The sequence below is a fragment of the Capricornis sumatraensis genome, chromosome 1, assembly GCF_032405125.1.
Source record: "Capricornis sumatraensis isolate serow.1 chromosome 1, serow.2, whole genome shotgun sequence".
NCBI classification, from domain to species: Eukaryota; Metazoa; Chordata; class Mammalia; order Artiodactyla; family Bovidae; genus Capricornis; species Capricornis sumatraensis.
The window spans coordinates 60,342,110-60,367,909 of NC_091069.1; the positions used below are offsets into that span (position 1 = coordinate 60,342,110).

The 25,800-nt window shown below is 44.0% G+C and overlaps 1 protein-coding gene across 1 annotated transcript in view; it reads right to left on the reverse strand.

The window, feature by feature from the left end:
* Positions 1 to 23,011, reverse strand: part of TTL (tubulin tyrosine ligase) — a 35,930-nt gene extending 12,919 nt beyond the window's left edge. Inside the window, exons 1-5 of the mRNA XM_068972144.1 lie at positions 22,855 to 23,011; positions 18,769 to 18,847; positions 11,092 to 11,324; positions 5,332 to 5,467; positions 3,279 to 3,548 (exon numbers count right to left, since the gene is read on the reverse strand). Of these exons, the coding sequence (XP_068828245.1) occupies positions 3,279 to 3,548; positions 5,332 to 5,467; positions 11,092 to 11,324; positions 18,769 to 18,847; positions 22,855 to 23,011 (875 nt within the window). The remainder of the gene's footprint in view (positions 1 to 3,278; positions 3,549 to 5,331; positions 5,468 to 11,091; positions 11,325 to 18,768; positions 18,848 to 22,854) is intronic.
* Between the last annotated feature and the right edge of the window lie 2,789 nt (positions 23,012 to 25,800).

Here is a 25,800-nt window from a genome sequence, read left to right on the forward strand (position 1 = left end):
AAAGAACATAAGATTCAGGAGGAGCTTTTATAGCTCTTGAGTAGGAACACTGTCTGAGTGGCACAGAACAATGGGAAGGAGGGGGATAGCAAATATCAAATACATCTTCTGCCTAAAATAGGAATTCTTTCTTCAGTATATTTGATTTGTCTGGTGTCAGAATTCTAAGCACGTATAATCCCTGAAGAAATGGAACTCTGAGCCTTGTAATTATTCTGTTGGACTCTATGTAAGAATGTTGTTATTTTTATTGTTTAGTTGCTCAGTCGTGTCTGACACTTTGTGACCCCATGGACTGTAGCCTGCCAGGTTCCTCTGTCCATAGGGATTCTCCAGGCAAGAATACTGGAGTGGGTTGCCATTTCTTTCTCCAGGGGATATTCCCAACCCAGGGATTAAACCTCACGCATCTCCTGAGTTGGCAGGCAGATTCTTTACCACTGAGCCATCAGGGAAGCCCAGTATAAGAACACATTAAGGAAAAAGGTTCAGTCATCATGACAGGGTGGCAGCGACAGGGCAGATACACAGACACAGAACAGAACAGAACAGAGATCCCAGGAACAGACTCTCGCATAAATGACCACCTGATTTACAACAGGAAGGGACACCAAAACGTGGTGGGGAAGGGACAGTCACATGTACAAGTGAGCCTGGGTCAACAGGATGTATTTCCAGAAAAACACGACACTTGACATAAAACAATTCAGAGTGGTTACAGGTCTAAAATATGAGAGAAAACCCAGAGGTCCATCAACTCCAGAAAGGATAAACCATGGACCACTCACACAATGGAATATGACACAGAAACAATATTGAAAAAATCGGAACCCAAAGCAAGAACTGCAGTATAATTCCACTTATATTAAGTTTAAGAACAAGCAAAAAGGATCTATGGTGATAAAAGTCAGAGTGGCTATCTCTGGCAGAGAGTATATATTTTGAGGGAGTTCAAGGGTATCTTTTAGGATGTCGTAAATATTTTATATCCTGATTTGCATTATGATTAGATGAATGTATGCATAACTTAAAATTCACTAGATTTTTACCATATATGTACATTTCTCCAAATAATGTATTACTTAGCTTTGCTTGTTTTTCAATTTATATGAATAGGGCCAGTTCGTAATTTTTTGCGTGACATTATGAGATCCAACCAGTCCATTCTAAAGGAGATCAGTCCTGGGTGTTCATTGGAAGGACTGATGCTAAGGCTGAAACTCCAATACTTTGGCCACCTCATGCAAAGAGTTGACTCATTGGAAGACTCTGATGCTGGGAGGGATTGGGGGCAGGAGGAGAAGGGGACGACCGAGGATGAGATGGCTGGATGGCATCACGGACTCGATGGATGTGAGTCTGAGTGAACTCCGGGAGTTGGTGATGGACAGGAAGGCCTGGCGTGCTGCGATTCATGGGGTCGCAAAGAGTTGGACATGACTGAGCGACTGAACTGAACTGAGTGATAAAATCCTTCAGGAATAAGGAGAAACCAAGACATTCTAAGACGATGGAAAATCGAGAGGACTTATCACCAGCAGAACTGCTCTAAAAGAAATCCTGAAGTCTGAAGGGACATGAAACTTGGAATTTTAGTGCTGAAGCAAGAGCAAAGGAAAGAGCAAACATCTGGGTAAATGTAAAAGAGTGTTTCCCTCCTTTGTATGTAAAGTGGGTTTCTTGTAAACAGGATACAGTTTGGTCTTTTTTTTAATCCAACAAGATAATCTATTACATATTAGGTTTATGTATATCATAATCCCTGGAGTAACCATTAAAACAAACAAAAATACAAAGAGATATAGCCAAATACTCAACAGAACTCTAAAATAGTTCAAACAATTCAGAAGAAGGCAAGAAACAAGGAAATGAAAAAAAAAAAAAAAAAAAAAGAGGGGACAAATGGACAATGAATGATAACACAGTGGATGTAAATTTCATCAAGCCAGTAGTTACTTAGAATGAGAATGGTACAAACACAACGACTGAAAACCAGATGATACACTGGATTAAAAGCAAAACAAAACAAAAGCCAACGATATGTCTATCAGAAGCCCATTTTAATTATACAGTAGAGAGGAGGAGTAAAGGGGTGAAAACATACAAATTATTAATCAAAAGAAAGCTGGAGTGACTATACTAATATCAGGCAAAATAGACTTCAAAATAAGAAAAATTACCAGAGATAAAGACAGGAACTACATAATGATAACGAGGTCAATTCTTCCCAAAGAAATAACAACTCTGAATGTATATGCACCTGAAAACAGATCTTCAAAATATACAAAGCAAAAAACAAATAAAAGGAAAAGGAGACATAGACAGGTCCACAATTATACTTGGAGACTTCCAAAGTTTTACCTCTCAATAATGGACAGAACAAGTAGAACAGAAAATCAGCAAGAATACAAAAGACTTGAATGACACTACCAACTGCCTTCACCTAATGGGCATTTATAGAACACCCTGCTCAACTACAGCAGAATAAACATTATTTTTAGTACATGTGGAACATTCACTAAGATGGACCATATTAAGAAAAAAATTTAAATAAGTAAAGATAGACCATATTCTGGACCATGAAACAAACTTTAACAAATTCAAAACCATACAAAGTTTGTTCTCTGACCACAATGAAATGAAAATTCCTTGAGAATCCCAAATATTTGGAAATTCAGCAAAAATTGCTAAATAACACATAAGTCAAAGATGAAGTCACAGGAAACTAGAAAGTATTTTAATAAAATGAAAACAAAAACATGACAGCAAAATCTGTGGGATGCAGCTAACGAGTTCTTATAGGAAAGCTGATGGCATTAATGGCTTATATGTAAAAAAAAATATCTCAAATCAGTGATCTGACCTTTTACTTTAGGGAAACTAGAAAAAGAAGAGGAAAACAAACCCCTCAAAAGCAGAAGAATAAAAATAATCAAGAACATGAGGAAATTGAAAACAAAAATGGCAGACAAAATCTATAAAGCCAAATGCTGACTTTTAGAAGAGATTAATAAAACTGATAAGCCTCTAACCAACCTGCCCAAGTGAAAGAGAGAAGATATAAATTACCCATATAAAGTAATCGAAGGATTAAGCATAAGGATTTTAAAAAGCTTCATCACTACAGATCATATAGATATTAAAAGGATAATAAAGGGATATAACAAATAATTTTTTTCCTTAAATTAGACAATTAAAATGGAACAATTCCTTGAGAGGCACAAACTCCCAAAGCTCCTTCAAGACACACTTAACCAAAAGAGACAGGATTAGGTTACCTTATTATATGTTTGATTTGTAGTAAGATACTACTTTCCAGGGTGATGTTCAAAGCACTTGTTAGGTACTGATTGAATGCCTCAAAGAACATTTCGTTCCCTTCTTCATACTTCCCATAGTTCTTTGAGTACTCCTTCTGAATGCAGTGATTGGTCAAGTGGCAGGTTTTATCTTGGAAATTATCCATATGATATGGTTCTGAAGCAGTCCGAAGGACACCCTCTCTATAGAGGTAGATATTAAACTGATGATCCACCAAGACCCAGCTTCTGCAAAGTCAAAAAAAAACACACTATTTTATTCAAGTTATCAAAAGCTTCTCCATGTTCTTTTTATCATGCCCACACCTTGACTATTTTGGGAGGAAACAGAGCAAGGAGGTAGTTTCTAAAAACAGAGGAACGAGGTTACAAACTTCCCTGGTGAGCCAGTGGTTAAGAAGCTGCCTTGCAATGCAGGGGATGCAGGTTTGATGCCTGGTCGGGGAACTAAGATCTCACATGCTGTGGGGCAACTGAGCCTCCACACCACAACTAGAGAGAAGCCCCCGCGCTGCAAGGAAGACACAATGCATCCAAAAATAAATAAACAAATATTAAAATAAATAAAGTTACATAAGGCAAGCCATGACAATTAGCCAAAAGAGGAAATTATCACTGTAATGAGGCAAAGAAAACATTTCACCATAACTGACAAGGAGACTTTGGTCCATTCAAAAGACACAGTATTTTGAAGAGATCTGAGTGGGCTGGTTTTTACGGTTAATATGAAACCCCCAGTTGCCAAGTTTACTCTTTTAGTAATCTTAGGAAGACTGTTCCTACTGAACCTGGTCTGACAAGACAGGTGTTTGAGAAGCAATAAGTCAAAGTGAAGACATGAAGGTGAGAGAGTCCTGGTTGGGTGATGATAGAAAGGCCTGGGGCAAGCTGGGGCCAGGGCTATGCAGCTTTTGAAAGCACCCACAACCTCTTTCTCCTTGCCATGTCCTTTCTTGGAAACATAAAGTCCAAAACCCTAAGGTGTGTTCAAGAAACCGTTAAAAAGTGGGACTCAGATAATAGAGGGAGGACACAGCCTTTAGCAGGGTCATGCGATCTGCTGTGTCTGTGTATATCTCTTTGCTTCTTTCATAAGCAAGCCCCACACACTGATGCCCTTCCTTTTGGATCCACTAGTCATCTCCAGATCCCAGAGAGGGTGGAGCCTGGTGGGCTGCCGTCTATGGGGTCGCACAGAGTTGGACACGACTGAAGCGACTTAGCAGCAGCAGCAGCAGCAGCAGCAGTCATCTCCAGTAAAAAGAATATTAAAGGGACTTCCCCAGTGGACCAGTGGTTTAGAATCTCGCCAGTGCAGGAACACGGGTTCAATCCCTGGTCTGGGAAGATCTCACATGCCATGGGGCAACTAAGCCCATGTGCCACGACCACTGAAGCCCGAAAGCCCTAGAACTAGAGTTTTGTGCTACACAGCAAGAGAAGCCACTGCAACGAGAAGCCTGCGCACCACAACTAGAGAGTAGTCCCCGCTCGCCGCAGCTAGAGAAAGCCTGTGTGCAGCAACAGAGATCCGGTGCAGCCATAGACAGCTTTTAAAAGAGAGAATACTAAAAGAAAAAGAAAGAGAGGAAATTCATCATCTTAGCCACATTTTATAGAAAGACAAGAGAAAGAGTGACAGAAAACCAGAAAATGAAGTACAGAAACTCAGTCCCGTTCAGCCACTCAGCTTGAAAGTGCTAGTCACTCAGTCGTATCCAACTCTGTGCGACCCCATGGACTGTAGCCTGCCAAACTCCTCTGTCCATGGGATTCTCCAGGCAGGAATACTGGAGTGGATTGCCATTCCCTTCTCCAGGGGATCTTTCCCACCCAGGGATCAATGCACTGTGGGCAGATTCTTTGCTCTCTGAGCCACCAGGGAAGCCCAACTTGGGTGACATTGAATGCGGTCCAGTACTTTCTCACACTCCAGATCACATTGGTCATCACGCACGATTGCATTTTTCCCAGATTTGAAAAACAAAAACTCCAGATGTGGATGTGTTACCGGATGTCAAACTTGCGATGACCGGGCTCCAGGAGCAGAGGGCGCTCCAGGTATTTCTGGATCACGTGCACCTGGCCTTGGTTGTCTATGAAATCCAACAGTTCTGTAGCATCTGAGGAGATGAGGATGCCTTCACCTAACAGGGCAAAAGCAAAGCCAGATCAGTCCGGTTCATCCCAAGAGGAAAAAGAAAAGCTCTCTGCAAAGCCAGAAGGGAAATGCGGACAGCCGACAGGAGGCTGTTACTGGCCGGCTCGCTTTTCTTCTCCATCCCTTCCCTCCTTCCATCTTATTCTCCTGTCTCCCTACAAAAGCACCTGCATTATCCAGTCCTACTCTCTATTTACGTAGGATTGTAAACACCATCATGGCAGGCTCTAACCATGAAATTTCATTTTGATGGATATTCAAAATCTGAGCGCGCTGAATACAGGCCACTACTCTTGGTCACTGGTATCACAATAAAGGTTGTGTGTTGCTTATAACCAATAAACCCACTGGAAACACTATATTTTACAGAAACATCAGTAAGGTTACGGCATGAAGACAAATGTAATAGGACATTCTTGCAGCACTATAATAGAAAACACTGGATACATTCAAAGTGTCCATCAACTGAGAGATAATCATACTGAGTAAAGTCAGTCAGACAGAAAAAGACAAATATCATAGGATACCACTAATATGTGAAATCTAAAAAAAAAAAAGGTACAAATGAACTTATTTACAGAACAGAAACAGAGTCACAGATGTAGAAAACAATCTTATGGTTACCAGGGGTGAAGGGGAGAGGGATAAACTGTGAGACTGGGATTTACCTGAACATACGTATTGGAAGAAGCACAAGCTGGGATCAAGATTGCCGGAAGAATTATCAATAACCTCAGATATGCAGATGACACCACCCTTACGGCAGAAAGTGTAGAGGAACTAAAGAGCCTCTTGATGAAAGAGGAGAGTGAAAAAGTTGGCTTAAAGCTCAACATTCAGAAAACTAAGATCATGGAATCTGGTCCCATCACTTCATGGGAAATAGATGGAGACAGTGGAAACAGTATCAGACTTGATTTTTGAGGGCTCCAAAATCACTGCAGATGGTAGTTGCAGCCATGAAATTAAGATGCTTACTCCTTGGAAGATAAGTTATGACCAACCTAGATAGCATATTCGAAAGCAGAGATATTACTTTGCCAACAAAGGTCCATCTAGTTAAGGCTATGGTTTTTCCTGTGGTCATGTATGGATGTGAGAGTTGGACTGTGAAGAAGGCTGAGCATCGAAGAATTGATTCTTTTGAACTGTGGTGTTGGAGAACTCTTGAGAGTCCCTTGGACTGCAAGGAGATCCAACCAGTCTATCCTAAAGGAGATCAGTCCTGGGTGTTCATTGGAAGGACTGATGCTAAAGCTGAAACTCCAATACTCTGGCCACCTCATGCGAAGAGTTGACTCATTGGAAAAGACCCTGATGCTGGGAGGGATTGGGGGCAGGAGGAGAAGGGGATGACAGAGGATGAGATGGCTGGATGGCATCACCAACTCGATGGACATGAGTTTGAGTAAACTCCAGGAGTTGATGATGAACAGAGGCCTGGCATGCTGCGACCTATGGGGTCACAAAGAGTTGGACATGACTGAGCGACTGAACTGAACTCCTACATATAAAACAGATAACTAATAAGGACCTACTGTATAGCACAGGGAACTCTACTCAATACTTGATAATGACCTATATGGGAAAATAACCTAAAAAGAGTGGATATATGTATATGTATAACTGATTCACTTTGCTGTACACCTGAAACTAACACAACATTGTAAATCAACTATACCCCAAGAAAAAGTGTCCCTCAACATTAAGTAATGGATGCAATATTTTAAAAGAGCTTTGATATTTTCATACTATAAAATTCACCCTTTTAAAGTGTAAAATTCAATGGTCTTTAGTATATTCGAGAGGTTTGCAACCATTACTACAATCTAATTTTAGAATGTTTTCATCACTTCCCCCCAAACTTCATACCCACTAAACACTTATACCCATTCCTTCCTCACCCAAGCCTCTGATGACCACTAACCAACCTACTTTCTATCTCCATAGGTTTGCCGAATCTAGAGATTTCATATAAATGGAAATAAATAGTAAAGGGCCTTTTTTGGTCTAGATTCTTTCATTAACATAGTTTTTTTCAAGCTTCATCCATATTGCAGCATGTGTCAATATGCCTTTCCACCTTTCTATGACTAAATATTCCACTGTGTGGATGGCTATACCACATTTTTTTCAATCGATCAATGTATGGACATTTGGGTTGTATCCACTGTTGTTTGGCTTTTTAAAAAACTTTTATTTTATATTGGAGTATAGTTGATTTTCAATGTTGTGTTAGTTTCAGGGGTATAGCAGAGTTAATTCAGTTATACATATACATATATATTTGGGTCTTATAAAGGTGCTATGGAGATTTGTATCATAGTTTTTGTTTTCAAAAACTTTTGAAAAATGTTTCCATCTGGAAATTAGCATCATTAGCCTTCTTTCTGACTAGACTGTGGGTCCATGAGCGCAAGAGAATCATGTCTGTCTCATTTATCTCTACCTCCAAATGTTCATTATTTCTCTTATTCATCCATCCATCTATACATTCATTCATTCACTCAATATATATATTGATCCTCCGTTGATTGTCAGGTGCTACCCTGGTCCCAGAGACAGTGCTGAGTACAAATGTGACACGGTCTGACTCTGCTCTAATAGGATCTCTGTCTACTGTCCTGTGTGGAGATTGGGAGAATGCTCCAGATGACGGTGAAGGTGACTCAGATCCAAGATGGGCGGTGGAGACGGTAAACACTGGCTTGCTCTGAATAGTGTCAAGTTACGCCAACTATACCCAGAATGCTAGGTACTATGTGTTTGTTTAACAAGAATACAATTCATTCATTCAGCTATTCATTTCATTTTGTAATTCCCAAATAAAACAAATCCACACCACTAATCTCCTCAGCTCCTAAAGTGAAATGTCTTCTCTGTTTGGCATTAATTCTGTCTGTATCTCCCTCTGCTGCTGAGCATCACTCTCTGTCTTGTGTTGCTGAGGGTCCAGGGACCACCAGGGTGGGATCACCGCCATGACCTGACATGTCCTTCTGCCCAAGGCCTGCCTCACTCCCCGTTCTCGTGCCGGTCAAGTCCCTGACACAAGGACGCAAGATGTCCTCATGGTGGCCACCCTGACTCAAGTCTCCATCCACAGGAGGAATCTGAAATACTCTAGACGACTATTTCCTCTTCCAATTCCCCTGTTTACTACTGGCACAAAGCTAGGGGACAGTTCTGCAGAAGAGGTCACAGGAGGGGAGGGAGAGGTAGGTGAGGCACCTGAGGATTCCAGGTGATGCCCTTCTGTCTCACAGTTCGTGAAAAAGGTGAGGTCCACTGGGCCTGGGATAAAAATAAGTTCCAACGTGTCAGGGAGAAGAATGGAGACAAGGGATAGTTAGGGAATTTGGGATGGACATGTACACACTGCTGTATTTAAAATGGATAACTAACAAGGACCTGCTATACAGCACAGGGAACTTGATTCAATGTTATGTGGCAGCCTGGATGGGAGGGGAGTTTGGGGGAGAATGGATACATGTGTATGTATGGCTGAGTCCCTTAGTTGTTTATCTAAACCAGAAAATCACAACACTGTTAATCAGCTAATCCCCAATACAGAATAAAAAGTTTTTTTTAAAAAAAGAGATAATTACCAAAATGATGGTAATAGGTGTTTTAATTTATAATAGGGGAATAATAGTATCTGTACATTCTAACTTCCTATAATGAACCTGTATTGTTTATAAGATCAGAAGTGAGGTTGGAAATAATAATGAAGTTGATTTTGATTTAAAAAAAAAAAAAAATGAGTACCAATGGCCAGACAGTCTTTCAAGGCAATCAAAGAAGCGTAAGTTCAAAATGGGATGGTTTTTAAGACAGCATATGATAGTAGTTATAGAGAAGGACCATGTCTATGTGATCATTACATTGGCAACTGCCTTACTTTAAGCCTGAGCTATGGCACACGTTACGCCTTCAGTGCATTCATTCACACACATTTATTAAGAGCCTGCAGGGAAGGTACAGAGATGAAGAAGACAAAGTCTGTGTTTACATGGAGCTTGCAGGATTATGGAGGAGATGAAGAGATAAACTAATAAGTAATAGCGTGCTGGAAAAGGTTAGTGCAGGGATGGAAAATTAAAGCAGGGGAAAGGATAGAAAGCAACGGACATAGAGGCTATTTTAGATCAGACAAGCCTCTCTGACAAGGCACCATCTGAGCTGAGAAAACAGCTCGTGGAAGTGCGTTCCAGGTACAGAGATGAATTCAGAGTATTTGAGGGACTCTAGGCAGGCTTCCTGGCTACAGTACAGGGAGCAAGGCCAAGGATGGGGGTGAGATCAGAGAAACGGGCAAATATCAAGTGGTGTCGACTTCTAGCAGGACTTGAGTTTATTCTAGTTGCCTCAGGGAGCCAGCTGGTAAGTCTTGAGTGGGGAGTAATATGATCATGTTTCCATTTTTAAAACATCACTGGGCCCAAGAGCAGGAGAGCTGCTGTGGAAAGGCATTGTAATTACCTAGGTTAGAGAGAACAGGAGCTTTGGTGTCAAGTGAGAGCAGTGGAAATGGTAAGAAAAGTTCTATTTGAGACTCTATTTTAAAGGTAAAGTTAGCAAGACTTGCTGATGTGTTAGAGGTTGACTGTAAAGCAAAGAGCAGGCAAGAAGGACTCCCAGGTTTGGGGTTCAGAGGCTGGGTGAAAAGTGGGATCATGTACTCCATGAGCAGGCAGAAAGAGGAGCAGGCTGGGGTGGGTATAGTTTGAAAGGAAACAAAAGGTTCTACATCAGACATGTTAAGTTGAAAATGCTTACCATTGGGTTTGGAGCTTAAAGAGAAAGCCCTCAGCTAGAGACACTTTTGCTTATTTTATTTTACTTTATTTTAGTATACAGTAAGTCCCCTACACACAAACCTTCAAAGATGAGAACGTGCGTTTGTATGTCAAAATCACGTAAGGGAGTTCATGCGTCTGGAGTACACTGTCACGGGCTGCATCCTCTGCAAGTGGTTGTGCAGCTTGCCCTTCGTCCCCTATTGCTGATGACCCTTCAGCTGTACCATCTCCCACCTCCTCCATCAGTAACTCTTCTTGCCCGTTCACTCGATGCCAGCCCCTGGTGCCAGCTGTTGCACTGTGCTGCTGTACTTTTCAAGGTACTGTACTGTGAGATGAAAAATGCTTATTTTTTTTTAAATGTCTTATTTGTGTGAAAAGTATTATAAATCTATTACAGTACAGTCCTATATGGCTGATTGTGTTAGTTGGGTACCTATGGGAAGATCCCCTGGAGAAGGGAATGTCTACTCACTCCAGTATTCTTGCCAGGAGAATCCCATGGACAGAGGAGCCTGGTGGGCTACAGTCCATGGGGCTGCCAAGAGCCGGACACAACTGAGTGACTAAGCACACACACAAACAAACTGGGCTTATGAATGTGCTCTCAGAATGGAACTAATTCGAACATGGAGGACTTACTGTAAGTGATTTGGAGATATACATTTCTAGGTCATCAGAACCTAGATATTTTAAGTTGTGTAACTAGATGTGGTCTCTAGTCACTCATCTAAAGACATCATTTGAATCTAACAAAGCATATCAAGTACCTGCAGGGAAGGGAGAAGGGGCAGTGATGCCAACTCACCTTTGGCTCCGGCTGATGACTTTGCAATCCAAACGTTGCCCTCTCCCTCCTCTTTCTTTCTGTTATATGAAGCCAGGAAGAATTCTCTCTCATCTGTCCTTGAACTATGGAGCGGTGGATGGATTCCATTCTGAGCTGGAGCAACTGGGGTCTTGAGGTTGGTTGGATAAATCACGTAGGACTCAGGGAACCATGTGCAGGACTCAGCCAGTTCTGGGCTGGTTTTGATGAGCCTGGCAGATGATAGAAGGTCAATCTCTCTTCTGAGAACAGTCTCTCTCTCTATTCAGAAAAGCCAGTGCTTCGCCCCAGAGCTCTCCAAGGAGGCATGGCCAGGGCCCAGAGCTGGTCTCCTTATCCCACGCCTCACTCTTGGCCTCACTGGGCAGACCTCCAATGGACCACAGAGCAGCACACAGCTGTTATACAAGACCTTACAGGCACACTCCATGGAATTCCAAAGGGGCTTAATGTCCAGAACTTTAACTCCTCTTAAAATGCATCACTAAGGAAACTTAATTTGCAGTGATCCTGAAACAACATATTTCCAACAAATATGCTATAGCCAAGCTAGACCTACACTAACAAAACCAAGTGGAGAATTGAGGAAACTATCTGGAATACTAGCAAAAATACTACCTTGGCCCAACTCTGGAGAGAAAAGCCTAATACTTCGGAATTTGAAGGATCTTAGTTCCCAGACCAGGGATCACACCTGAGTCACTGGACTGCCAGGGAATTCCTAGGAAGAGTCTTTCTACTGGAACACAGGACTCTAATGGTCATAATTAAACACATCTCCTGCCTCCCAAATAACAAAACAAGGGGGATATAACATCAAGCACTTAATAAACACAAGGGCTTCCCTCGGCATCGCCTTCCCAATGAGATCCGTAGGGGGAGGCACCAGCATCACCTTTCATGGATGAGGTACTGGGTCACAGAGAAGTGAACTTCCCAACATCATAAAGGTAGTGAGGAACAGGCAGGATGCAAGCCCTGAATCGTTCCCAAGTCCTGACTCTAAACCCATCCTTGGTCCCCAGGAATCAGAGGAGGGAAGAACCTAGCCAAAGACACTCACAAGCGTCCCCTGAGCTGCACTTCCTTGTCTCTCTAAAACAGAAATGCCAGAGCCTGGTCTGTAATCAGCAAAACTCAGCCAGTGAGCCAACAGCAGAAATAATGAAAAGAAACTATTAATTGAGATTTTTAAATAAAGCTCTTCTCTGATAGCTCAGTAAGGAATCCGCCTGCAATGCAGGAGACACCGGTTCAATTCCTGGGTCAGGAAGATCCTCTGGAGAAGGGACAGGCTACCCACTCCAGTATTCTTGGGCTTCCCTTGTGGCTTAGCTGGTAAAGAATCCACCTGCAATGTGGGAGACCTGGGTTCGATCCCTAGGTTGTGAAAATTCCCTGGACAAAGGGAAAGGCTACCCACTCCAGTATTCTGGCCTGGAAAATTCCATGGACTTATAGGGGTCACAAAGAGTCAGACACAACTGAGTGACTTTCACTTTCACTTTCTTTTTAAGTCAGAGGCAATGGAATTTAACTTAAAGAACTCAAAATAACAAAACAAAACAAAAAAAACCAAACCATGCATTTCTACTCACAGGCCATTCGGCTCTATCTGCACCATCTGATATGGTGGCCATGAGCCACATGGAACTTTCAAGTGCTTCGCAGCACTTGAAAAGTGGCCAATGCAACTCAGGAACTGAATTTCCAACTATGTTTTAATTTAAAAGTTGAAGCATAGTAAGATAAGTTTCCATGAAGCACAACAGTACTGTTTGGCAAGATGATGTTTCCCTTTCACCAGTGGATGACCTAAGATGCTGCTGCTGGAGGGTGGCCTGTGTGTCGGGTGCACATGCTGCTTCTGGTATTAAACATAAAAGCATCACTGTTCTGCTTGTGGACAATAGATGGATTCATGTGATTGTTTTCCAGGCACTGATGAAGCGCTATAACATGCTTATTATGCTCATAGCACAAGTTATAGTGATAGCCTTGTTGTTGTTTACTCAGTAAGTTGTGTCCAACTCTTTATGACCCCACAGCCTGTGGCCCTCTAGGTTCCTCTGTCCATGAAACTTCTCAGGCAAGAATACCGAAGTGTGTTGCCATTTCCTTCTTCAGGGGATTTTCCTGAACCAGGGATTGAACCTGTATTTCCTGTAGGTGATTCTTTACCACTAAGCCACCTGGGAAGCCCTAGTAATAGCTAGGTATTCATAATTGGTAAGCAAGCATAATTATTTTTCTAATTAAAAAAAAATGTGTATGGACAAGTTCTTCAATTTAAAACAAAGGTATACTACTGATATAAAACTGAGTGGAGATGCAGAAGCTAGAGCTATAACCACACAATAAAGGAAAAATAAGCACTAGAATACATTCAAATGTGTGTCACAAATTTCACCATGGACAGCAATTAAAATCTGCTGTGTTTTGGAGAAGGCAATGGCAGCCCACTCCAGTACTCTTGCCTGGAAAATCCCATGGACGGAGGAGCCTGGTAGGCTGCAGTCCATGGGGTGGCTAAGAGTCGGACATGACTGAGCGACTTCACTTTCACTTTTCACTTTCATCCATTGGAGAAGGAAATGGCAACCCACTCTAGTGTTCTTGCCTGGAGAATCCCAGGGATGGGGAAGCCTGGTGGGCTGCCATCTACGGGGTCGCAGAGAGTCAGAAATGACTGATGCGACTTAGCAGCAGCAGCAGTGGAAGGGAAAATGAAGTTTGTTGTATAAAGGGGACATTTTCAAGAAACATAAGGAATTCGATAAGTGTTTACCTTTCAACAGTCAAAAAACAAACAATGAAATTAGTGGCTAAAATCAGAATTAAAAACTCCACAGGAAAAAAAACTTTAAACATTTTTAAAAGGATCTGGGTTTGTAATTTTGTTCAGCTATGAAATGGCTTGGATTCTTACACAAAAAAACAGTATCATTTTAGATGGAAATGTAGTAAAAGAATTTTGAGGAAAGCCTAAAAAAATATTTTACAAAAAGTGAATGGTCTTTAGTTAAGCCACCAATAACTGCCCAGAGAGTACAAAGCATTTCTAACAATATCAAAGATTGAATCAAAATTTGAAAAATTTGAAATATTTTTCCTTATCTTTAGATGAGCTGGGTGATATAAGCTGCCCAATTAATAATTTGTATATTTTGCCTCAAAAGATTTCCAAATATATGAAAAAATATTGTCAAACTGCAGCCTAAAATAGAAACTCATGGTAAATATATTCCCTAATCTTTACATTTGTCAGGTGAATTCCATCTATATGTGATAAAATAGTTTCTATCGTGACAGACATTGCTTCAGCTAACCTGGGTTAAAGTCTGGATTTACTGGGATTTAATGAGCGCAGAAGAATTGATGCTTTTGAACTGTGGTGTTGGAGAAGACACTTGAGAGTCCCTTGGACTGCAAGGAGATCCAACCAGTCCATTCTGAAGGAGATCAGCCCTGGGTGTTCTTTGGAAGGAATGATGCTGAAGCTGAAACTCCAATACTTTGGCCACCTCATGCAAAGAGTTGACTCATTGGAAAAGACTGATGCTGGGAGGGATTGAGGACAGGAGGAGAAGGGGACAACAGAAGATGAGATGGCTGGATGGCATCATGGACTCGATGGACGTGAGTTTCAGTGAACTCCAGGAGCTGGTGATGGACAGGGAGGCCTGGCGTGCTGCCAGGGGGTCACAAAGAGTTGGACACGACTGAGCGACTGAACTGAACTGAATAGACTGATGTTTGCTTGTGTTTTTTTTTGCTTTGTTGCTACATTCTATTGCATGATACATATCGACACATACTAAAAACATTTGTACTCAGTATGGATAAATTGTTAAAATGGTTCAGTACATACTTGCAAATGATACAATGAAGAATGGAAGAAACACAAGATGATGAATTTAATGATACTGTTTTCTTTACCAATGCCCCTGAGTAAGAGATAGAAGAATTTTACCAGGGTTCTTGTATTGTTAACTCCAATTCACATTTTCTTAAAATAAGAGGAACGCTTACCAAATCATTCTTTTCAATTATTATTTCACTCAATAATCAAAGATAAAAAATGGCCTTGTGATTTATACTTTTTCATCTATATCCATGCTGCATATGTCTTTTTTTCTTTTTCTTCCCCCACACCCCAAGGCATGCAGGATCTTAATTCCCAACCAGGGATCGAACCTGTGCCCCCTTGCAGTCGAAGAGCAGAGTCTTAACCACTACACCTCCTGGGAAGCACACCAATGAAAATTTAATGTTTGAGTTTAGACATGCTACAAATATAAAATACACACCAGATTCTGAAGACTTGAATACAAAAATAATATATCTCATTAGTTGTTTTTTATATTAATTACATGTCAAACTGACATTTTAGAATTATTTGGTTAAATAAAATATATTACTAAAATAAATTGTACAATGTCTTTGTACTCATATTTTTTAAATTAATCAATCAACTAATTAATTATTTTTTTTGGCTGTCTGGGCCTTCGTTACTGCACGGACTTTTCCCTAGTTGTGGCGAGTGGAGGCTACTCTCTAGTTGTGGTACACGGGCTTCTCATTGTGGTGGCTTCTCTTGTTGCAGAGCACGGGCTATAGGGCCTGTGGGCTCAGTAGTGTGGCTCCCAAGCTCTAGAGCACAGGCTCAGTAGTTGTGGTACACGGGCTTAGTTGTTCTGAGGCCTGTGGGATCTTGCATCAGGGATGGAAACCCAGTCTCCTGCATTGGCAGGCAGATTCTTTACCACTGAGCCACCAGGGAAGCCATCTTTGTACTCATTTTAATGGGGCTGCTAGGTAATTTAAATGATACATGCAGCTAGCACTCTATTTTCTTTATTTTGAATCTCCCAGCCACGCAAGAAACCTGGGTTCAACCCCTGGGTCAGGAAGAACCCCTGGAGAAGGGCATGGCAACCCACTCCAGTATCCTGCCTGGAAAATCCCATGGAGAGGACCCTGGTGGGCTACAGTCCATGGAGTCAAAAAGAGTTGGACACGACTGAGTAACTAACACTTTTACTTTCACTTTGAGCCATATAAACTATGGGACAAAGGGAATGACCGCAGTCCTTCACAGGACACCTGAGAGAATGAAGGAAGTTTAGAGGATGATGACAACCCCCAGCCCACGTAAGTCACGTCGCCATGTATAGGGTGCCATAACAGACCACGTCACATGCCTTGGGGAAGCAAGAAGCGGGCATGATCCCCGACATCCTCACAGGTGGGACGTGGGAATTCTGAGTAGCACTGTCCAAGGCCACAGAGATCCAGACACTTACTCAGATCTACTCATGCCTCTAGCTCTGAACTCTCTCCATTTTATCTTAGCTGCCAAGTATGCAAATATAGAGAACATTACTTTTCACAGTATCCTCTGCTTTTTACTCAAAAAAAAAAAAATCCTACCTTTATCTTTAGAAAAAAAATCACAGAATGAACAAGCATTTTATCAAAATACCTAAATGATAACCTCAATAAACAATCCCACTTCTACTTCTAGTTCTTGTGAAACAAACTTCTGAGTTCTAAATATGTAAATAAGGGGACTTCTCTGGTGGTCCAGCGGTTAAGAATCCACCTTGCAATGCAGGGGACATGGGTTTGATCTCCGGTCAGGGAACTAAGATTCCAAAGACTATGGAACAACTAAGCCCGCACACCGTAACTAGAGAATCCTTGCACTACAACGAAAGATCTTGAATGATGCAACAAAGATTCTATGTCACAACTAAGATCCGATGCAGTCAAGTAAATAAACGTTTAAAAACAAATAAATACGCAAATATGTAAAAAGAAGACTTTATGAAGCTTTGTTCTCCTTTAGGAGTAGCTGATAAATCATGAAAATCCATCACAGGGAGAAGTGGTGCATAAGTTACTGAGGGCAGTGAGTCTGAGCCAAAAGGTGGAAATATTCCTATCAACACAAGTTAGTAAATATCTAGAGCCCGAAAAGCAGCATGACTGGGGAAGAGTGTTTTCATTGAGTCATGGCTTCTAGTGTTGTCTTACCTAAGTGATGTGTTTGGCTACATACACACTCACACTAGTCACCGTGGAGGGAATCCTGGAGACCTGATTTTAGGGGCCCCACCCCTCTTTCATTTATGCAATATGGACTCTGACCCTCGGATGAGTCCAAGACTTTACATAAATTAATTCAACTAACCCTTACAACAACCCTGAGGTAGTTGCTATTATTATCCTCATTTTACAGAAAAGGAAATGAAGGCATAGGGTCAAATGCTCCGTCTGTGCCACTGTTACAGACATTCTGTGCATTACAACCTCTTTGTGAAGGATGCACTGAGGCTTAGAGGGATTAGAAAATTTGCCCAAGCTGTTAAGAAGAGTTGAAATTAAAACCCAAGCTGCTGATCCTAGATCTTAATCACTGGATCAGGCAGCCCCCTTCCACCTTATGACACCGCTCTTCTTTTTTTGTTTTGTTCTGTCCCATAGCAAGGCATATGAGATCTTAGTTCCCCGACCAGGGATGGAACTCGTGCACCCTGCATTGAAGAGGAAATGGCAACCCACTCCAGTATTCTTGCCTGGAGGTTCCTATGGACAGAGGAGCCTGGCAGGCTACAGTCCATAGGTCACAAAGAGTCGGACACTGGACTGACTTAACCACTTTGAGTCTTAACCACTGGACCATCAGGGAAGTCCCATGATGCTGTTCTTTTGGCAGCAAGCCATAAGCGAACTGCTCAGAGATGGGCAGTGAGGTAGATACTGGTATATTCTCCCCAGGTGTCCTTTCTGAGGGGACCCTGGCTGCTGCGAGTTGACTGCTATAAGCACATGTGCACCCCTTCTCCAGGGACCAGCTGCTGCCTAGAAATGCTGGGAAGTTGTGTCCTCCCATAGCCAGTGGCTGACCGACATCAGAGTCTAGACTATCAAGGGGCCGTTTGTTCCAATTTCCATGGAATCAGGCTGAGTTGAGATTTCAGCTGAAACCACCTCTTTGCTTGGCTGCTTCCTGGGCTTCCCTGGTTCTCAATGAGTTTCTCCTGCGAGCCCTCTCCTCATTAATCACTGCCATGAGAAGCCCCGTCTTAGGCTCTGCTTCAAGGAATCCTCACCTATGAGTTGTTGTTATTGTTGAGTCGCTAAGTCGTGCCCAACTCTGCGACCCCACGGACAGTAGCCCGCCAGGCTCCTCTGTCCATGGGATTCTCCAGGCAAGAATACTGGAGTGGTTGCCATTCCTGGGGAATATTCCTGACCCAGGGATCGAACCTGTGGATTAGCAGGCAGATTTTTTTACCACTGAGCCACCAGGGAAGCCCCTCATGTAAGAGACAGGCAGGCTTTACCAGACACATACAGCAAAGTTTGGATAACAATCAAAACTAATATTTGGGGACTTCCCTGGCAGTCCAGTGGTTAAGACTCCTAGTTTCCAATGCAGGAGGCACAGGTTTGATCCCTGGTCAGGGAACTAAGATTCCGGCAATGTGGCAACACACACACACACACACCAAAACTCATCTTTGATTGCTTACTAAATGAAAGTATTTTCACCCTTAAATGACAATTCCACATTCTGCTTAAGTGCTTCAGGATGAAAGCTTACGTTTATGTGACAATGGAAAACACTGGGTCTTAAAGAACACTTACTTCACTAAAGATGCTTTGCGACACAATTTGTCGGCCCCTCTGTAGTAATTCACCAACTGCATCAGCCCAGGCTCATGACCTGTGAAGCAGAGAGGAGGTTCAGAAAGGAAATAGACCATTACTCCGATGGAAAACAATGTCAGCACTTGCATATAGGACATAGAGCAAGCGTGTCATGCTCAGCTCATCTTTCCCCCATTATCAGCCTGGGTGTTGAAAAGAGAGTGATTCTGTTGCCCTGCGCCTCAATGACCCTTTGCTCAGTTTTCGGCTCGCAATTCTCACCCTTCCCAGAGTGGAGATTATACCAGTATCATAGGTCTGCCAAGGACCACTGCTGCCTTTGTTCCTAGGGTGGACAAGTATTTTCTGTTTTGCCTCTCCTGGATCCCCACTGTACCCGACTCGTGGCTTAACACATGGATTTAATAATCTCTACACAGTAGACTCAAATGGTCAGACTTCTGAAGTTGCTACCCTTGCTCTCTACAGCCATCGATGAAGGCAGTAGAACTAAGATCCTGCTATTTGCGAGCATGTCTACCTCTGCAAACTTTTAGGAGAGCCATTAGCTAGCTGAGAGGAGATGGTGGAGAGGTCGTGTCTATAAATTCAGGAGCCCTGAGAATATGTGCATACTTCTGTGCATACTCCCACAGGGAAACTCATTTACAGTAGGTTGCACTGCATGCCCCCGCCTCTATAAAACTAAAGCAGAAGGATACAAATAAAAACAAAAGCCTCAATTAAAAAACTTTTAATTGATTTATAATATTATATTACTTTCAGATGTACAGCAGTGATTCAGTTATACATATATCTCTCTATATATATTTCAGATTCTTTTCCACTGTAAGTATTTAATAATCATATCCATTACAAGATATTGAATATAATTCCCTGTGCTATACAATAAACCCTTCTTTTTCATCTATTTTATATATAGTAGTGTGGATTGGTTAATCTCATAGGCCTAATTTTTCCCTTCCCCTCCCTCCTCTTTGGTAACCATAAGTTTCTTTTCTATGTCTGTGAGTCAGTTTCTGTTTTGTAAACAAATTCATTTGTACTATTTTTTCTTAGATTTCACATATATGTGACACATAATATTTGTGTTTCTCTGTGTGACTTATTTCACGCAGTATGATAATCTCTACAAAAGCCTCAATGTATATTTAACATCCTAACAAAATGCACTGAGTTTTCACCCACACAAAAGAGGAATGAAACAAAGGGAGTTAGAATTGAAGATGCCAGATGAGAGAATAGTTCATCAGAGGACAGCATATAATCAAATAATTTTCAGGCACTAACTAGCTCTTATTATCTCCCTAAGACAGGTGGACTGGTTCACACCTAAACTGCCCACCTTCTCATCTCCATGGCACCAGCATTCTTGGGCCTTTATCTGGCTGGGCCATCTCCTTGGGTTTCTCACTGTGTACAAAAGGTAAATACCCCTAATACTGAAGTCATATAACCACCTGGCTGTGGGATGCTGTTTTGCCTTTTTTTTTTTTTTTTGCTTGCTTTTAAGAAACTAATCTTCAAAATAAATTTTATTGACGTATAAGGGTTTGTTTATTTTTTGGCTGACACTCTTTTTTAGAATTTCTTTTTTTAATTTTTATTTTATATTGGACTAGAGTTGAATTGGGGCTTCCCCGGTGGCTCAGTGGTAAAGAATCCACCTACAATGCAGGAGTCGCAGGTTTGATCCCTTGGTACGGATGATCCCCTGGAGGAGGGCATTGCAACCCAGTCCAGTATTCTTGCCTGGAGAATCTCATGGACAGAGGAGCCTGGTGGACTACAGTCCATAGCGTTGCAAAGAGTTGGACACAACTGAAGAGACTTAGTGCACATGCACACAGTTGTTATTTCTGGCTATACAGCAAAGTGATTCAGTTATACATATATAGAATACTTTGCATTTGCTAACATCAAACTCCCAATCAGGATGCTTGGGAGTTAATGTCATACAAGTTTCTGTTGTATGATGGGGACTGCATCGAAGGACTGATTCCAACCCCCAGAAATCCTGGAATAAGAGAATGTGCCTGGAGATTGCCTTTTATCTCCCCAGGAAGCCCTCAGCTTTCTCATAAAAACCAAATGTTTACTGAGCAACTGCTGACTTCATGGTACCGGTGTAGGTTTTGGACCTTCTAGAATTCTGCTTCTACACCCTAGTGCTGAGCCCCTCAGCAGTGCTGATGGCCCCTGCTTCCACCACCACTGAGCCACTGTTGTCATTTTTTTTTTTTCTAATTTACTTATTTTTTATTGAAGGATTGTTGTCAGCTTTTAATTTTAGGATTCCAACCTCAGCTCTTTCAGCTAGGTATCACCCAGTCCAAAGAAGAAAGTCTGTCAGGCAGGGAAGCAGAGAGAGCAAGGAGGAAATTTAACATTCTCAACAATAAGCAGGTCTTTTTCTTTCAGGGAAGGTATTCTTGCTGAGGGCTTCCTGGGGAGACAGTTTAACAAAAGGCAATCTCCAGGCACATTCTCTATATTCCAGAATTTCTGGGGGTTGGAATCAGCTCTTCCATGGAGTCCCCATCATACACTAGAAATTTGTGTAAGAATAAAGAGTTGTTCGTGGTCCCATTTTAATGAAATTTCAGTAAGAATAGGGTGAACCCCCTTCACTGCTCAGATCATTACAATTCTACTGCTCCCCTCCCAACTGTGCTCTTTCTGTAAGCTCATCAAGGGCTTATTGTTTGGTCGCTAAGTTGTGTCTGATTCTTTGCGATTCCATGGACTCTAGGCCGCCAGGCTTCTCTGTCCATGGGATTCTCCAGGCAAAAATGCTGGAGAGCGTTGCCATTTCCTTCTCCAGGGAATCTTCTCCATCTGGAGACTGAACTCATGTCTCCTGCATTGGCAGGTGGATTCTTCACTGCTGAGCCACCAGGGAAGCCCTCAGCAAGGGCAAGTCAATTTCAAATGGCTATTTTCATTCTTTGCCTCTTCCATCTCTCCACCCTCTGACCACACCTATTTCTAAAAACATTCTCTTCTGCTAGAGGTAGGACACTGCCCTCTTCGGGAAGCCCTCCAAGGCACAGATGACTTTTTCTCATTATCAGTCCTCTCCTTCCACTCTTTGGCAATATGTTGGGGTCCCAAACCCAGGGGAATTTTGGCAGGGCGCACTGGCGACCTCGAGTGAGGCTGCAATTCCCGGATGACTGTGCAGTGAGGAGTGGCCGTGAGACTGTGCTCAGGTCAATGGGATGTGAAAGGAAGTGATCCGCACAACTTCTGGATTACGTCATCTAAAAAGGAGCCGCTGGTCCTCTCCTTCTCCAGCCCCTTCCTACAGGCGGATATGGAGATGTTGTGCTGCCTGCTGCAACCATGGGCGCGAAGGGAACTCCCTCTGAGAGAGCCGGACAGAGAATCCAGTGTCACGAAAAATCTGCATTCAACACGCAACTGCGGAAACGTGTTCTTTGGTGGTCTAAGGAATGGTCCAAAATCAGACACCCTTCCGCCCTTCGCCGGGCTGGGCTCACTGGTTTTGGAATTCAGAGGTCTTTTCCAAATCCCCTGACAGTTTATTTGAGTCTTCGGGGAACTCAATGCTCAGGGCTTTCAACACACACAAGCACCCCTCCCGAGCCCACACAGGCAGGGCGGAATCCTCAGAGGAGGAAATTTGCAAGAGGGCTCCAGCCAGACAGACATCCGTCCCCGGCTAGCGGAGCCTCGAACCGCCCGGCGATCCGCCCAGCCAACCTGCCCGATTTGGGGGTGTCGGGCCCTGGGGAATCCGGGGAACAAGCGGTCTCGGCTCCCCGTCCCCGGAGAGACCGACACCCCCGGGGGGAGAGGGCTGTGGGGACCGGTCATTGTCAGGAGGCAGCTGCCGTCCCAGTGGCCCGCACAGCCACTCCCGCCCCAAATTCGATCGAGGGCACGAGAAGGCAAGAAAAACGCTGCGCCTGGCCCTCTACGGATGCAGTTTTCAATCTGACCGAGGAACGACGGAGAGGAAAAGGTTTCCGACCTTAAACAAAAGCGCTCCTACGGGGGGAGGGAAGGAGCAGGAGGGCGCAAAACGGGGACGCTCACCCAGTCTGCCGAAGGGCAGCCGGTTCCTTTCTCCCAGCATCAGGTTGAACCTGGGGTTGTCCCGCCGCAGCCGCTTCCAGTGGCCGGTGGCGAGCAGCAGCCGGGACACCTCGGCGTAGACGCTGCTGTTCTCGTCGCGCACCACGAAGGTGTACATGGCGAAAGGCCGCGCGCCCGGGCCGCCCCGGCAGCCGCCGCAGAGACCAGCCGGCCGGGCGGCGGCTCTACTAGGGACCAGCCCGGGCGCTAGCCGCGTGCCCGCCCCGCTCCGGCCCCGCCCTGCACGCTCCGACAGCGCCCCCACGCCCGCCCCCAGCGACTCCCGGGTCCCGGAGGCTGCCCACGGTCGGGCGCCTGCGCGTCTGCTGGAGCCGCGAGCGCAACCGGGACGCCGCGCCCACCCCCGGCGCGGCCCCGCCCATCCTGGGTGAGGCCACTCCCACCACCGGCGCGGCCCCGCCTCCGCCCCGTGATTCCGTGCGGCCGGCTCTGCGGCTGGCTACCGGGTGGAGGCTTGTACCCACATGCGCACCTGGCACCCTCCCCGGGCCGCCCCCCTGAGCCTGAGGGTGCGGGGGCTGGCTGGAGGAGGGGGAGCGCGGCGGCAGGTGCGGGCCCTGGAGAGGACCGGAAACTGGGGCGGTCCTCCCGAGCCCAGGGTCACTGTCGAGGGGCGGGGACTGGGCGGTGTTGGAGGATCACTTTTCAGGGAGTTTGCTCTAGTAGCTTTCTACCTGCTATTTCAAGGGGACATTTTATGGATTAAAAGCAAGTTCTAAGGCTTCACTCTGTGTCTACGATGCTCTTTTACTCTCCTGTTTAAAGACCGCAGAGAACCAGAAGCGTTCCTGTGGCTGCTGGTTTCCTTTGGGGCGAATGCTCCTTTCACCTTCTGAGACCTCCTGGGTGGCGCACAGCCGGAGGTTGGAGGTGACTTTAGATTCCTTAGGTCACTGGCATGGGACTTCCCTGGTGGCTTAGTGGTAAAGAATCCACCTGCCAATGCAGGAGACACAAGAGACTGGGGTTCAATTCCTGGGTGGGCAAGATCCTCTGGAGAAGGAAATGGCAACCCACTCCAGTAGGCTTGCCTGGGAAATCCCATGGCCAGAAGAGCTTGGCGATCTACAGTCCATAGGGTCGTAAAGAGTGGGTCCCCACTGAGCGACTAAGGTTGTTGGTTCCCTGCATACAGGCAGGGGAGCCCTGGATCTGCCCTGCTCTTACCAGCGATGGGTCACTCGTTTTCCCTTCTTCAGACCCATTTCTCCTTATGAGTGAGGGGAGGGTGGTACTTTGAAGTCCGTTCAGTCCTGATCTCACTCTGAATTCCTTTTAGGAAACAATTTTTGATGCATTTGAGGGAAGGAGAGAGGATTTCTCGCAGAGGTTTCTAGACTTCCTTATAAATTACCCACATCAGCCCTCACATCTATTACTCTTCTCTCCCAGTGCTCACGGTATTTACCTAGCATACTGTTAAGAGCGCTCTCCTCGTTCGCATTTTGCCCTTACTCCCGGGGGCGAGTACTTCCCTGTTTTGTGCTTCCAGTTGGGGCACTATCTGGGGGCATCACTGGCTGTGAGAAGCTGGCTCAGTGGGGAAATGGAGCAGGCCCAGGAAGGCTGGGGTGATTACATTTGCTCACCCCTCAAGGTCCACCCCCAGCAGTCCAACATCCCTGAGGAAAGAGAGTTGGTAGATAGTCCCCCAGCTTCCTCACCCCTCCAGTGAATGAATCTGAGGGGAGGCACACTTCCTACACTTTAATTCAAGGTCATCAGCAGAAGCACTCCAGTTGTCCACAGCTGTAACCTGTTCATTCATGCATCTTCTCTTGTTGGATTCCTTCCTTCTTCTGGTTTACTGTCCCACCTCTCTTGGGATCACTTACCAAATAAACTCCTTGCTCTCAATCCCTTTATCAGGGCCACCTTTTGGGGGAATTCAGGTGAAAACTGTAACGCTTCTCTTCACAGCCAGTCATCTTAAGTATTTATTTATTTGGCTGCGGCATGCAAGATCTTTAGTTACGGCATTCAAACCCTTAGTTCCTTGACCAGTGCTGGAACCCAGGCCCCGCTGCATTGGAAGCATGGAGTCTTAGCCACTTCCCAGGGAAGTGCCATTCACAGCCAGTCATCTTGACAGTGACACCCACTTTCAGCCTTCTTCCTCACTCACTCCTCCTGCACTGCCCACTCACCCCTGCAAGCTGGCTTCTCTCTCTACTGCTCCACAGCCATGAATTTCATTAGGACTCTAGCTGTCTAAATTCAGTCGTTTCTTTTCTCCCTTTTCTTACCTACATTTTGTAGTGAACATTATCTTGTTTGTTTTAGTTTTTGCACAGCATCCTTTATCTGTGATAATGGACTCATTTTTCTGCTTGTAACCCACTTTGTGTGATTCTGGTGGGATCAACACTGTGCATTATGGGCACTGGAAAATGAATATCCAGACTTGGTCCAACAGGCCAGCTCCATCCCTTTTGCCATTGTGATTGGTAAAACATAAGAGAGTAATCCAAATTTTCTACCTGAGCTATGGGTAAAGATAGACCATTCAAGTATGACCTAAATCAAATCCCTTATGATTATACAGTGGAAGTGAGAAATAGATTTAAGGGTCTAGATCTGATAGATAGAGTGCCTGATGAACTATGGAATGAGGTTCGTGACATTGTACAGGAGACAGGGATCAAGACCATCCCCTTGGACAAGAAATGCAAAAAAAGCAAAATGGCTGTCTGAGGAGGCCTTACAAATAGCTGTGAAAAGAAGAGAGGCTAAAAGCAAAGGAGAAAAGGAAAGATATAAGCATCTGAATGCAGAGTTCCATAGAATAGCAAGAAGAGATAAGAAAGCCTTCTTCAGCGATCAATGCAAAGAAATAGAGGAAAACAACAGAATGGGAAAGACTAGAGATTTCTTCAAGAAAATTAG